We start from the raw sequence: 16,500 nt of genomic DNA on the forward strand, positions 1-16,500 counted from the left end.
AACACAGATGCATCTATGACCTATTCTTGTTTACAAATTCCGCCCAAAGAGAACTGGTTTCAATGTGTACGCAGAGTATACACGACCGCAATTAACTTTCCTTGAATTACACCCTTGATACAAATCAATCATTGCGCAACAGAATTCATAGTTTGAAATATCTTGGGTCCACAAATTTGGCTTGCAAAATATAGGGATTATGAAATGAGAGTTTGATGCAGAGACTCAATTCCAATGTATGAAATAAAATTTAAAAGTAGAGTGATTAAAATTTCAGATTGTTCTCGAGCCTCTTAAAAGTATAAAATCTTGAATACCCTGGAAGAGTAGTGTAAACCCTGAAAATCGGCGCCGGTTTATCGAAGACGACATTCATATTATTACTTGTAGTACACATTTATTCAACCTAAAACTTATGAAGTAAAATTGTGACGATGTGTAAATGTACATCATCAACAACTGAACTCTTATGTATATAATAATATATATATTTAAACAACAGTAGGTCGTCTTTTTCGCATCTTGTTATAAAAATTCTAGCAGCATAGGTTTAATGTAGTCGTGCTTATATCAGTGAAAATTAGAGTTTGCAAAACTCTTTCATGGTGCCGTTCCAATAGTCATTTGTAGCCTGTTGTATTTCCTGTAGGAGAGGAATTATTTTTTTATTCCATTATAGCATTACAATAATCGACTAATGATAGGGACCATGTTCCGACTAGAATAGTAAATATCATTCTACATTATAATCATTATATCTAGTTTTTATTTTCTAGTTTCTAGTTTCTAGTTTCTAGTTTCTAGTTTCTAGTTTCTTGTTTCTAGTTACTAGTTTCTAGTTTCTAGTTTCTAATTTCTATAGTTTCTAGTTTCTAGTTTCTAGTTTCTAATTTCTATAGTTTCTAGTTTCAAGTTTCTAGTTTCTATAGTTTCTAGTTTCTTGTTTCTAGTTACTAGTTTCTAGTTTCTAGTTTCTAGTTTCAAGTTTCTAGTTTCTATAGTTTCTAGTTTCTAGTTTCTAGTTTCTAGTTTCTAGTTTCTAGTTTCTAGTTTCAACAAGAATGGAAATTATTTTGCAAAATGCATAAAAAGATAATATTTCTACATTGTTAAACATTGAGGCTTAAATACCAAGATATTGCAGTTGTTAAATACAAATAGTAATTTGCCGTTTGTACAGAGTTACCCTTAAAGTATGAAAAAACAATATTTTCCATCTTAAATTGTTAAATTCGGAGATGTTCCTCCATTGTGTCGGACAAAATTATAAAAAAATAATTTATTTGAAAAAAAGGTTGGATACTTTTGTGAAATGGAGATGGCACTCTTGAGGAGCACTGGAAACATAAAGGTTATTTTCAGTATTATTTGAAATCTTACAATAAGAAGTCTCGCTCACAAACTAAGATATATTGATCACTGAACAAACATGTTAAATTTTATTTCATTGAATTCATTTATTTGCATCGATTTCCTAAAAAATTGAATTCCGTGCACAAATAAACTCGAGATTAAGCTTTGCACTTTGTTGCTTGGAATTCTAAAAAGAAATAATCTGGCTTTTCACAATTTGTACTTTCTTTACACTTTGTACTTTCTTTAAACTTTGTACTTTCTTTACACTTTGTAGCTTCTTTAAACTTATACTTTCTATACACTTTGTACTTGTGCCAAGCAAAGGTGGGTTCAACAGATGATATTGTGATAGAGTTTTATTGTACAAATTTAAATTTACTTTTTACTTCTATCCTGTGTTTTTGTGAAGATAATAATAAGACTCTCTTTAATAATCTAATGGAATTAAGCCTGTATCCTAATATTAAACTATAATTAATCTAACAATGATGAGAACAAAGGCTTAAACTTTTCCCCCACACCGATCCAGACTGCTATTAAAAGTTGCATCAAGTTTTCAATTGGGTCAACTTTAAAGTGTCGTAAAGCATTGACATTTGATTTAACGTTACAAAATCACTTTTACTTGTCATGAACTTGTTGGCACTATAAACTTATTAGTTTTTTAAAATAAATATCATTGATTTTTGTTGGATCAGCGTGGATCTCTGCCTGGTTTATAATTATAAACAAACATTAATATGCGGAGAGTATATTCATACTGTTGACCAAGGCAACGTAATATATTAGTAAACAAACATGATCTATACATCTTTAGCATAATTCGAACATGAGTATACTTCCGTATATATTTGTAAACGAACATGATCTATACAATGCTAAAATCTAATCACTTTAGCTCTCGATCGCGGCCCATGAAAGTTATATCTGATGTTCCTATCTCGAAAAATTGATATACAACTGTGTCAAATTTATACGAGCATTAATTTATATACAATTTTGTATAAAAGTAGTGGGTTTAAATAGATCAAATTCAGCAAATAAGCAACCAATCTGAAAACGATGATATCCCAGAGAAAGCTAATTATTACTTAGGTTTACTCCAATTCTAATTTTATATTTGTTGTTTCTATTTTTAATAGATTTAATTCATAATATTATTTATACATCAGTATTACTTGACCAGAAATTCCACCAATGGTCGTGTAGTAAAATGGTCACATGATACAGGCGGAGACATGTGACAAGTATACTGCTCTGCCATTGGTAATAGTTATGGTCGCATGATTTAAGGTTTAAGATATTCTAAATTTTACGTATAAGAATTTTCGTATAATTTTAACACAGTTTTATATCAATTTCTCGAGACAGGAACATCAGATAAAACTTTCATGGGTGCGATCAAGAGCTAAAGTGATTAGCTTTCAGCCTATAACCCCCTTTCATTTTTCCTTTACAGTCCCTTTAAGTGTATTGTAATGGTGTAAGTTTGTTCAGCAAGAAAAAAGCATAGAATATTTTTATGGTATTTAGGGTTGCAGTAAAGATTTGCAAAATCTTCGCAAAATAGAACTTTCCCAGTGTTAACCGAGCATTAGGAACATAATTTGCACATTTCCAATGCAGAAACATTGGCATTTACATTCATGTAATGAAAATTGCACTGAAGTGGTTTGTGATAAAAATATGATATTGTCAGAGTAGAGTTTATATAATTACAATTAACTATTATTCTGCACATATTATTATAATTACCCCTTACATTTTACTACTTTTACGTGCAATTACACCGTGCAATTTACTGTTGTCCTCTGCAATTTACTATTTTTTAATACAATTTAACGTTACCCTGTACAAACTACCATTTTACTGTACATTTTACTATTTTTACGTGCAATTTACTGTTGTCCTGTGCAATTTACATTTGTTCTATGCAATTTAAAATTGTACTGTAGAATTTACTATTGTACTGTGAAATTTACCATTACCCTGTACAATTTACTACTATACTGTGCAGTTTACAATTGTATTGTACAATTTACTATTATACTGTGCAATTTACAATTGTACTGCGCAATTTACTATTGTACTGTGTAATTTACTATTGTACTGTGCAATTTACTATTGTACTGTGCAATTTACTATTGTACTGTGCAATTTAACATTACCCTGTTCAATTTACTGTGATACCCTTTATAATTTACCTATAATAGTTTAGTGGTATAGCGTCATAACCAGATATAACCAGATATAACCAGATATAACCATAATAATATCTTGAAATTGTTCGACTGTGTAAAGAAATAGGTTAGGTTATAAAAAAACTTTTCTTGTTAAAGGGAATGTTGGCGAAACTTCAAGTGATCCCCCTTTCTAAGTTCGTATGTCCGATTCACTGGGGTACCTTTTGTACATTCGACAAGGCAAATATTCTAAAGATATTCTTGTAATTCCGTCTGATGATTTTGAATTTTTGGTTCTCAAAAATACATGACTAGTAGATTTTTTTCAAGTCAAAAAAGAAAAACAATAATTTCGTCATTGCAACCGTTTAAAAGGCTCAAGTTTGAATTTGTTACTCGTTAATGCAACTAATGTTTACAGTTTACAGAAAAGGGATTAACTTGAAATTATGTTTACAGTCCCTTTAATGCCAATAATATATGTAATCGTAACATTACGCTATAATTTGCAGGTTTATTTTACTCTGCTGCTTTCTTCTATATGTTTATGGAGCTATATAAATACTCTGCTCCCTATCTGTATATGGAGCTAAAAAGTCTGCTCCCTATCTGTATATGGAGCTAAAATGTCTGCTCCCTATCTGTATATGGAGCTAAAAAGTCTGCTCCCTATCTCTATATGGAGCTAAAGAGGGCATACAAATGATTGCTAAACTGCTTGATATTCCCAAGAAGGGCTTCGACATAGCAATATAAAAATAGAACACTTTATCCAATATGATATATGTTCGTTTGATGTAAAGGGAGTGTTCGCAAAAAGTTGAGGATACAGAATAAACAAAAATTCAATTAAACATCCTTAATCACTTTTTCCATTTCTTTTAGATGTGTCTGTAAAAATAAAAAGCTTTATGTCTCCTAAAAATGTAGCACAGGACTGAACTAAACGGTTTTCATCAACTGTATTCTGAAATTCTATCGAAAACGACCAAATGCAGTTCGACCTTATCGAAAACTGTCTCGAAAACTGTTTAATATTAATCTGTGATAATTGGCTATCGATTTGATAGAGTTGCTAAACAGAGGTTAAGTATCAAATCTCTTTCATAAAATCTACAGATTAAACCTTTAGAAATCTCTATGAAAATGAATGATGTTATAGTAAGTAGGAATAGTTGAAATAAGAACTCCATTGTTATTAATGAGTTGTGTCTTCTAAAACTGAAAAACAAGATATTTTGATGTTTTAACTTTATTACTTTTTACATTTTCTCCCAAGGTTAAAGGGAACTGAGCTGGGAACTTTAGAATGGATAAACTTTAATCCTGACTTCTTGATCTGAATATCCACTGTGGACACTTTTCATTTTTGTCCTAATCCACTCTTTTTCTCTCTCCTTGGATATCCGTTAATTGTTTTCTCCAATGAGAATATTTCTGTTCTCTTATTGGTTGCCTGCTTTTCTCTGATTGGCTGCTACAGTTTCTCAGATGATTAAATATTAATTTGAATTTTATCGCTTTTCATACACTTTTAAGATAATCTTGCAAGATTATGTTATTCTTGAGATGATCAAAAAGAGAGGATCAAGCATTAATCCCGATATCCACCATTCTAAAGTTTTCAGCTCTGGGAAGATATCCAGTTTCAGAAACAAAACATGGAGTTTTTGTTTAAGCCAAGATTCTCACAATTAGAAAATTAGAATTGTATTTATATTTTTACTCAAAGTTGGTAGTTTAAGGGGATGTCAGAGACGTAATTTCAAGTTCATTGAAGGATTTACATGTACCCTTTAAACCCATTGAATTTATAATTTCAGTTAGAAAAATAAGGATAATCAGCGAGCTGTTAAGAGTGCCGTGAATCAGGCAGTTCATTCTTTAACAGAGAGTAACTTGACAGTACGTTTACAGACCCTTTAACGCTGCCAAGTGCACAATGCATATTAAAGAGAAAATCTAAAGTTCTAATTTATTAATAATCCTATTTAATCTACCCTCTAGTTTGATCTTAGCTTCAAACGAGGATTTAAAGTCTCAATTTGACTTGAGTTTCAAGTATTGCAGCTTGCACCATTTTCTGGGAATTTGCAAGAATTGAACCCTGTTTTAATTGCAGAATTCTAGGCTTCTAGCTTCATTGCAAAATATCCAGCAAAATACAATATGGACAAAATAGAAACTTTTAGCTTACACAGAAAATATTAGGTACAGAGAACAGATGAGAGGATGTAAAGAAAACAGATGAGAAGATGTACAGAAAACAGATGTTGAGAATGTACAGAAACAGATGTGAGAATGTACAGAGAACAGATGAGAGGATATACAGGAAACAGATGAGAAGATGTACAGAAAACAGATGAGAGGATATACAGAAAACAGATGAGAAGATGTACAGAAAACAGATGAGAAGATGTAAAGAAAACAGATGAGAGAATGTACAGAAAACAGATGACAGAATTTACAGAAAACAGATGAGAGGATGTACAGAAAACAGATGAGAGTATTTAAAGAAACAGATGAGAAGATGTACAGAAAACAGATGAGAAGATGTACAGAAAACAGATGAGAATATGTACAGTAAACAGATGAGAGGATGTACAGAAAACAGATGAGAAGATGTACAGAAAACAGCTGAGAAGATGTACAATAAACAGATGAGAAAATGTACAGAAAACAGATAAGAAGATGTACAAAAAACAGATGAGAGGATGTACAGAAAACAGATGAGAAGATGTACAGGAAACAGATGACAGGATGTACAGAAAACAGATGAGAGGTTGTACAGAAAACAGATGAGAGGATGTACAGAAAACAGATGAGAGGATGTACAGAAAACAGATGAGAGGATGTACAGAAAACAGATGAGAGGATGTACATAAAACGGATGAGAAGATGTACAGAAAACAGATGAGAAGATGTACAGAAAACAAATGACAGGATGTACAAAAAACAGATGAGAGGATGTACAGAAAACAGATTAGAGGATGTACAGAAAACAGATGAGAGGATGTACAGAAAACAGATGAGAGGATGTACAGTAAACAGATGAGAGGATGTACAGAAAACAGATAAGCGGATGTACAGAAAACAGATGAGAGGATGTACAGTAAACAGAAAAAGATGTTTCAATTCCCTCAATTAGCTCCCTAGTCTCTTTACTTTAGAAATCAGCAAAACACTTGATAAGCGCTATTGTAAATTATTAATTTTCAAATGAGGAAATTTGTTGCCAGTCTTCAAACTACGTGGATAGCCCCGATTATACTAACACAGAAAACACCAGAAATAATGCAAATATAAGATGTTTTCTCTAGCCCCAGCATTTATCTTCATATATATGTATACTATGTATTAGCAGTTATATTTTTTCATATACTGGTATTAGTGTATAACCTTTATTATTATTAATGATTATACAAACAAATATGTATATTTATTTACATGTACAGAAAATACATAAGATAATATACTGTACAGAGTGTCCCAATTTCTATGATGATTTAGACTCCAAGATCGTCATTTTGATGGAGTATTACTATTACTAACAGATCTGATTTCAAGGATTTTTGCGTAGAGCTTACAACACCGACACCTTAAACTAAGCTTGCGGTTCGTGCTGCAATGATCTGCAGTACATTGGCCAAAGAACCAGTGGGTTTTAGGAAAGATTGTTCGGACTGAACCTCCAGATAAGAAATATTATTTTATTACAGGTCATTCTGTGTGGGTCACCCTGTATATATTTATATACGTTTTAGTAAACAATTAAATATTTATATTGGTAGACCATGGCACTTAATATATCACTGCTAGACAATATTTAAAATGACAAATTTTCAGGAAGTTGCCAGCAAGAATAAATAGATAAATAGATAAACAGATAAATAGATAAATAAATAAATAACAGACAGTTAAATAGAAATTAGGATAATTAAATTAAATGTGTATTAGATTTTAGATAATAGATTACTGAATAAAGAAATAGTTCAATGATAAATATGTAGACCAGTGGTCAAATAGAGAAAATGATGAAAAAATAGATAAAAAAGATGACAAAGATAACATTTATGGCATTTTATCTAATAACACATTGTTTCATACTGGATGCAATCTCTAATATGATGTTTTCCAGATTTCTTAGAAATAAAGGAATAAAAAGACAAATAGTTAAATAACTATAGATGAAATTGTAGATCAAAGTAAACTAATTGCGTCTTTGCCACAAAATTTCTAATCCCTATATCTTTGCAACCCAATGTCGTATACCTTAGATATTACAAACTCTGATTTCTGTTGAATAAAATAAAAGTTTAAATTATCAAAGGATTACGACATTAGGTTGCACAGATATAGGGATGAGAACATTTGATTTTGTAACTCCTTTCAGGTCAGGTTGAAATACTTGCGTTAAATCAAAACTAGAAGAGCTCCAAGGTCACAAATGCGTACCAGTAATGTTTCATAAATTTGATCTTCACCCAATGGAGTGTGAAAGGGTGTACATAGATAAAAATAATCTAAAACACTCTCGTTGAATCAAATCCTCCTGATTTTTCTCTGATTTTCCTGGCAGCGTTATAAATTATAATAATAATTATTTTCTTTTTTTGTGAGACATATTTCTAGCAGAATAATAAAAGAATTGTTTTGCTTGTAGAGATATTGGATGAATTATTATTATATCGGATACTACTACTTTTAGATCTTCTGTATTATTGTATTTATAGCCAAATATGAGAACGGCAATTTTATTTAGTTACAAACGAAAAATTAAAAACGTTCATTTTTTTGTTTTAAAAGAGAATTTTTAAATCTACATTTTATTTTATTTTTATGCTTTCATAGAAAATAGAAAAAATAAAAGTTTCAAACTTCAACTTTTGAATATTAAAGATTAATGCGAAACGCGAAATACTTTCATTGATGTATTTTAATAAGTTTGATCAACTTATGTAAATAAACCCCCAACCTACCCTCCCCTTCCCCACCTCTTCCCAAATTCGCTTCTTTTTCAAAAGTAGAAAAGTTCTGCTATTTGTTGTATTTTTCACTTTGCCAAAAAAAGAAATATGTTTTTCAAATAGATTTTTTTCTTTTTCAAAATGTGAAAAAGCATAAATGCCATTTTTTTAATATATAATTTTTATTTTATTGTATTCAAATTTACCTCTGTAGATTATCAATGTATTTTTACTCCGGTCATTTTCATTAACCAATCAGAAGGGAACAGTAATAATTCCAGCCAATAAGGAGAAATCATGCAGTGTTAGTCATTTATCACAGAGCGTTCGATAAGGTGAACAATCTCAAAAAGTGTCGAACTAAAGGGGGGGGAGTATCGGTAAATGAAGGGGGGGGGGTTAACCTGACACATATACACTAAACACATAAAAAGATAAATATTGTAAAGTATCATATCATAAACATAAAATGAATAACATTAACATGTGGCCCTATACTACCAAGTGTGCAAAATGTATTTGATCTAAATATGGTGAGAACAATTAATGCTGTACTGGTGGACTAGAAATACAGAGTTTACCTTTGCGTGTAACATTTCATTGGTGTAACATTTCATTGGTGTAACATTTCATTGGTGTAACATTTCATTGGTGTAACATTTCATTGGTGTAACATTTCATTAGTGTAACAATACATTGGTGTAACATTTCATTGGTGTAACATTTAATTGGTGTAACATTTCATAGGTGTAACATTTCATTAGTGTAACAATACATTGGTGTAACATTTCACTGGTGTAACATTTCATTGGTGAAACATTTCATAAGTGTAACATTTCATTGGTGAAACATTTCATAAGTGTAACATTTCATCGGTGTAACATTTTATAGGTGTAACATTTCATTAGTGTAACATTTTATTGGTGTAACATTTTATTGGTGTAACATTTTATTGGTGTAACATTTCATTGGTTTAACATTTCATTGGTGTAACATTTTATTGGTGTAACTTTCATTGGTGTAACATTTTATTGGTGTAACATTTCATTGGTGAAACATTTCAGTGGTGTGACATTTCATTTGTGTAACATTTCGTTGGTGTAACAATGTATTGGTGTAACATTTCATTGCATGGTATAACATTTCTTTGGTGTAACTTTCATTGGGTAACATTTAATGGATAGAGGGTATCTTTATTTCATTGATATAAAAGATGTCTTTTATATAGTATCATCTAACAAAGTTTTATTAAGTTATGATAATCTTAATGAGTAAGCAAACCAAAGGGATTCATACTATATCAACACTTAAAACAATCAAAAAGTTATCCCTAAAGTTAATATTTCAATGATTATAGCAATCACAAAATTATAGCAATCACAAAGCTATCTCTATAGTTAACATCTCAATAATTATAGCAATCACAAAGCTATCTCTAAAGTTAATATATCAATAATTATAATAATCACAAAGCTATCTCTATAGTTAACATCTTAATAATTATAACTATCGCAAAGCTATCTCTAAAGTTAACATCTCAATAATTATAACAATCACAAAGCTATCTCTATAGTTAACATCTCAATAATTAAAATATTAATGATAAATTAAATAATTTAATGAATGGCAAATATAAAATTAATTCCTACCTGATAGATGGCTGGTGGGATCCAAAGAACCTCTCCATCAGGGTAGATCAGTACATTACTCTTGTACCGTACCTCATAGTTTCCATCAGCACTACAGTACAGTACAGTACAGTACAGTACAGTACAGTACAGTACAGTACAGTACAGTACAGTACAGTACAGTACAGTACAGTACAGTACAATTACAATCAGATAAAAAAGCAAAGTCAATTACAGGTAATTCTAGAATCTGTACAGCACAGTCACATCAGGTATTAAAAACTCAGAGTAGTACAGTTAAAAGCATCTATTCAAGTGCAGAGCAGTACAGTTAAAAGCATCTATACAAGTTCAGAGCAGTACAGTTAAAAGCATCTATACAAGTGTAGAGCAGTACAGTTACAAGCATCTATACAGTGCAGAGCAGTACAGTTACAAGCATCTACACAAGTGCAGAGCAGTACAGTTACAAGCATCTATACAAGTGCAGAGCAGTACAGTTACAAGTATCTATACAAGTGCAGAGCAGTACAGTTACAAGTATCTACACAAGTGCAGAGCAGTACAGTTACAAGTATCTATACTAGTGCAGAGTAGTACAGTTACAAGCAGCTATACAAGTGCAGAGCAGTACAGTTACAAGCATCTATACAAGCGCAGAGCAGTACAGTTACAAGTATCTATACAAAAGCAGAGCAGTACAGTTAAAAGCATCAATACAAGTGCAGAGCAGTACAGTTACAAGCATCTATACAATTGCAGAGCAGTAGAGTTACAAGCCGCTTTACGAGAGCAGTATGATTACAAAGAGATGTTTAAGTGCAGTACAGTCACAAAAAAGTACAAATACCGTACAGTACAGTTTAAAACAGATTGTAAAAAGGCAGTATATTACAGTTACAACGAGTTGTACCAGCGAGCAGCGGCACAGTAAAGCAAACTTGCAAGCAGATTAGTTTCAAGAAGTTGTACAAGTGTACAACAAGTTATACAAGCGTAAAATAAGTTGTATTAGCGAATAAGAAGTTCTACAAGCGTACAAGAAGTTATACAAGCGTGCAAGAAGTTTTACAAGCGTACAAGAAGTTGCACAAGCGTACAAGAAGTTGTACAAGAAGTTGCACAAGCGTAAAAGAAGTTGTACAAGCATACAAGAAGTTGTACAAGCTTACATGAAGTTGCACAAGTGTACAAAAAGTTGTACAAGCGTACAAGAAGTTGTACAAGCTTACAAGAAGTTATACAAGCGTACAAGAAGTTTTACAAGCGTACAAGAAGTTGTGCAAGCGTACAAGATTTTTTACAAGCGTACAAGAAGTTGCTCAAGCGTACAAGAAGTTGCTCAAGCGGACAAGAAGTTTTACAAACGTTCGAGAAGTTGTACAAGAAGTTGCAAAAACGTACACGAAGCTGCTCAAGCGTAGAAGAAGTTGTTCAAGCGTACAAAAATTTTTATCAGCGTACAAGAAGTTGTACAGGAGTACATTATAGTTTTTAAGAGAGTTATATTGAACAAACTCTTTTTAGGTATATATATATAATATACATATATTGATTGGATGAATTTTAGTAGCTTTCCATCGAATAAAGATTAAATTAATCTGCAGATTATCAAAAGAGGAGATCAAGCATTGATTTCGAGATATCCACAATACAAGAGTTTCTAGCTCAGGTTTCATAACAATACCCTGTCTTAAGTTACGGGCTCTGTATATATTTATGAATACTATATGTATACAGAATTGTAAGTAAAGATATGAATTCAACTGTGCGGAAAATCAAATATCTTCCTGTCCATTTATAAAATTGAACAGGGAAAGAAACCGGGTAAAGAAAAAAGTCTAAGATACAAATATAAAATCGATTAAGCACAAGGATGTTTGATAGTATTAAAGTAGAAGAAAAGTTTTGTTATTTACTGTGAAAATTGATTTTTTTCAGTACTGCCTTCTCTAAAAAAGTGAATTCGAATTATTGTTAAGAAATTGTTAGAAATAGGTTATATGACAAGGATAGTTAACAGAAACAGGATAGTTGATAAACATAGGATATAGGACAAGGATAGTTGATAAACATAGGGATAGTTAACAGAAACAGGAGAGTTGATAAACATAGGCTATAGAGGACAAGGATAGTTTACAAAAACTGGATAGTTGATAAACATAGGATATAGGACAAGGATAGTTGATAAACATAGGCTATAGAGGACAAGGATAGTTTACAAAAACTGGATAGTTCATAAACATAGGCTATAGGACAAGGATAGTTGATAAACATAGGATATATGACAAGGATAGTTGATAATCATAAGCTATAGGACAAGGAAAGTTAATAAACAAAAGCTATATGAAAAGGATAGGTAAAAACATAGGCTTTAGGACAAGTAAAGTTAATACGCTATAGGACAAGGATAGTTAATAAACATACGCTATAGGACACGGATAGGTAATAAACTTAGGCTATAGAGGACAAGGATAGTTGATAAACATAAGCTATATGACAAGGATAGGTAATAAACATAGGTTATAGAGGACATGGAGAGTTGACAAACATAAGCTATATGACAAGGATAGTTAATAAACATAAGCTATATGACAAGGATAGTTAATACACATAGGTTATAGGGGACATGGAGAGTTGATAAACATAAGCTATATGACAAGGATAGTTAATAAACATAAGCTATATGACAAGGATAGTTAAAAGAAACAGGATAGTTGATAAACATAGGCTATATGACAAGGATAGTTAACAGAAACAGGATAGTTGATAAACAAAGGCATGACAAGGATAGTTAGCAGAAACAGGATAGTTGATAAACATAGGCTATAGAGGACAAGGATAGTTGATAAACATAGGCTATAGAGGACAAGGATAGGTAATAAATATAAGCTATATGACAAGGATAGTTAATAAACATAGGCTATAGAGGACAAGGATAGGTAATAAAAATAGGCTATAGGACAAGGTTAGTTAACAGAAACAGAATAGTTGATAAACATAGGCTATAGGACAAGGATAGTTAACAGAAACAGGAAGTTGATAAACATAGTCTATATGACAAGGATAGTTAACAGAAACAGGATAGTTGATAAACATAGGCTATATGACAAGGATGGTTGATAAACATAGGCTATGGAGTACAGGGATAGTTATTAAACATAGGCTATAGGACAAGTATAAATAATAAATATTTGCTATAGGACAAGGATATTTAATAAACATACGCTATAGGACAAGGGTAGTCGATGAATATGAGATCTTACTTGTTAAATAGAACAATATCCGGTTTCCAGACTTTGTCTGGCGGAAGACGGAGCACACTTATTCCGCCGTAGTCCGCCTCATCCCATTGTAACTGGTAGTCGTTCCAAACCTAGTAGTCTTTTTATAGTAGTCGTTCCAAAATAGGTAGTCTTTTTAAAGTATTCGTTTAATACCCTGAAGTCATTCGATATTAGTCATTCTAGACCTGGTAGTCATTTCATGCATTTATGATTTCATACTTGGAATCCATTTTATTTTAGTCATTTCAGACCTAGTAGTTACTTTATTTTATTCATACCAGACCTGGTAGTCATTATATTTAAAACATGCCAGACATAGTATTCATTATATTTAAATCATTCCAGACCTGGTAGTCTTTTATTATTTTCATACCAGACCTGGCAGTCATTTATTTTAATCATTTCAGACCTAGTAGTCATTTTATTTACGTCATTCTAGACCTGGTATAGTCTTTTATTTTAATCATTCTAGACCTGGTAGTTTCATTTTAATCATTCCAGACTTCGTAGGTTTTATGATTCTACGTTCGGTAGTCATATTAAATAAGTCTTTTAAGAAGTCATTCCTTTCCAAGCACATAGTCTATTCCTAGCCAAGCACATAATCTGGTAGTCTATTCCTAGCCAAGCACATAATCTGGTAGTCTATTTCTGTAAACATTATTGTTAACCTTTTTCAATTCGGACAAAAAATGCTTTTCTTTTAAGATAAATTTGAAATCCAGTATTTCTGAGAAAAGAAGAGAGGTCTACATTTTACAATGTTTTTTACGATTTAATATTGAAAACTGGTTTACCCCGGAATATTTATTATCAAATCAGATTCAATATTAAACCCAACGATGGGGTCTGGGTGATATTGCTAGGCTTATAGAAACCTGAATCAATTCTTGAAAACATTTCAAAACTTAAGAGGGTTGAAAAATACTGAAATTGAAATAATATGTTGCCCCGCGGTGTTCCTATAAATCCAGCATACACTTGATAGAAAATGACCAAAATCTATTTTATTTATACATAAACAGAGTCACAAAAAAATCTTCTTTAAAAAACCAATTTTGATTTAATTAGATATGTTCATAAATGTTGGTGCGAAGAGCACTGAATTCATTTTTTATGTAAAAAGTATATTTACCAGTCTGAGCCAGACGTTCGACTTCATAATCTGATTCTTTTCATTCTAAACAAATATATCATTATTACTTTGATTATATATATATGTATAAAGTATAAAGTAGTAATCTTTGCTTGCATCTTTGTCAGTTTGTATATCCGATCATAACTAATGAACCACAAAGCCGAATTAGCTCAAATTTCATCTAGGGAGCCCAAATTTACACTTTTGTAACAAATCTTTAAAATGATTTACCCCCCCGGGTAATACTTTTGTAAAAAGACTTTTCAACCTATTTGACAAAGGTTTTGCGCTGAAAAAGACACCATAATAAACACAATGTATTGGATACTTTAAATATATTTATCTAAATTTGGTCTGTTGGTTAGCATCCAACCAATTAACGTCAATACTAAATACGACTGAACCAATCGGGCCCAATTCGTATTTCAGAATTAAATGGCCACAAAATTACCAATTTTTTTCTTCCGAGAAACTATTTTTTTTTGCAAAACTTTTGCTTATTAGATCAGTTTTAATCATTGCAAATAAAAATCCAGCAAAATGCACAACCTTGGTAACACCACTAATAAAATTGCAAGATTAACTTTACCAAAAATTGGCAATTTTCTTCGCTGCCAAAACATTTCTATGAAGAGGAAAATTGATTTGGAAAGTAAGAAAAATTGAAAAAGCGGATGCATTTTCTGGCAGAGATAGCTTTGAGAAAATTGAATTTCTAAACTGTATTACACATTATATAGAACGTTCTCCCGAAAAAAACAAAACACATCAAAACCCGGTAAAAATTGATCCAGATTTTTAGTTCTCACAACAAGTCTGTTTTAAGGGAAGACCATGTTAAATCAATCATCTTTAACTTCAAGTTTAAGATTATAAAACACATTTTGTAAGAGAACATTTCAGAATAGAAAGTTTGACTAAAAAGCTTGGAAATATCCCGCAGGGAAAAAAATTCTCAATCTGTGATCACTTGAAGATTATAATTAGCATGCAGTAACAAAAATATCCGACGCTATGGCAAGCGACCTTCCATTTATATACGGGCATGTTAGATTCACAACGTACCCATTAGATTTAGAAATACAACATTAGAATTTTGCCAATTACGTTCATTAACCCTCAACAGGGGGGGGGGGCGTTTGACCCAGTCTGTATAGGGTTTAAGGTTCCCTTTCAGTCCTTTTAAAGAAAAAAAATCATATGAATTATTTTTTATCCGTATAATATTTTCTCTGAAACATCTACTAACACTGTTGATGTATAAAGATATTATTATAAATGGGTTCATATTTCTCAAATGTCAAGATTCCAAGACTTCTCATATAAACCTAGTCTCACATCTTTTAGTTCCACCTTTACATGTTCTTCAGTGATTAATTTTAAGGATAATCTACCTCCTGTCATGTTGAACTAGTTTTTTACCGAGGAAGAATCAATTTATTTTTTGACCGGGTGCTTGAGCTAGTTCTTTTTTGATACGGGTTTATGTTAGATTTTGACCGGGATTTGTGTTAGATCTTGAGCGGGGGCTAGAGTTAGTTCTATTTTGACCGAGGTTTGTGTCAGATTTTGACCGGGGGTTGTGTTAGAATTTGACCAGGGTTTGTGTTTGATTTTGACCGGGTTTTGTGTTAAATTTTGAATGGGGGTTGTGTTAAATTTTTACCGGGGTTTGAGTTAGATTTGGACCGAGGGTTGTGTTAGATTTGGACCGGGGGTTGTATTTGATTTAGACCGGGGTTTGTGTTAAATTTTGAATGGGGGTTGTGTTAAATTTTAACCGGGGTTGTGTTAGATTAATTTTCCGGGGGTATGAGTAAGTTGTTAAATCTGTTAAATTTTAACTGGATGGGGTTTATTTAGATTAGGGTGAGGGTTAAATTTTTTTTTGAGCGGAAAGGGTCAGGTTTGAATTGTTTTAATTGACCTGGGTTTAACTGC

General features: G+C 31.7%; 1 protein-coding gene across 1 annotated transcript in view; it reads right to left on the reverse strand.

The window, feature by feature from the left end:
- The window catches only part of LOC111707534 (acetylcholine receptor subunit beta-like 1), a 69,245-nt gene that overhangs the window by 26,089 nt on the left and 26,656 nt on the right, over nt 1-16,500 (reverse strand). The window contains 3 exon segments of the mRNA XM_023480650.1: nt 10,156-10,246; nt 13,401-13,510; nt 14,557-14,601. Of these exon segments, the coding sequence (XP_023336418.1) occupies nt 10,156-10,246; nt 13,401-13,510; nt 14,557-14,601 (246 nt within the window).

Source organism: Eurytemora carolleeae, unplaced genomic scaffold (genome assembly GCF_000591075.1).
Source record: "Eurytemora carolleeae unplaced genomic scaffold, Eaff_2.0 scaffold810, whole genome shotgun sequence".
Lineage (NCBI taxonomy): Eukaryota > Metazoa > Arthropoda > Copepoda > Calanoida > Temoridae > Eurytemora > Eurytemora carolleeae.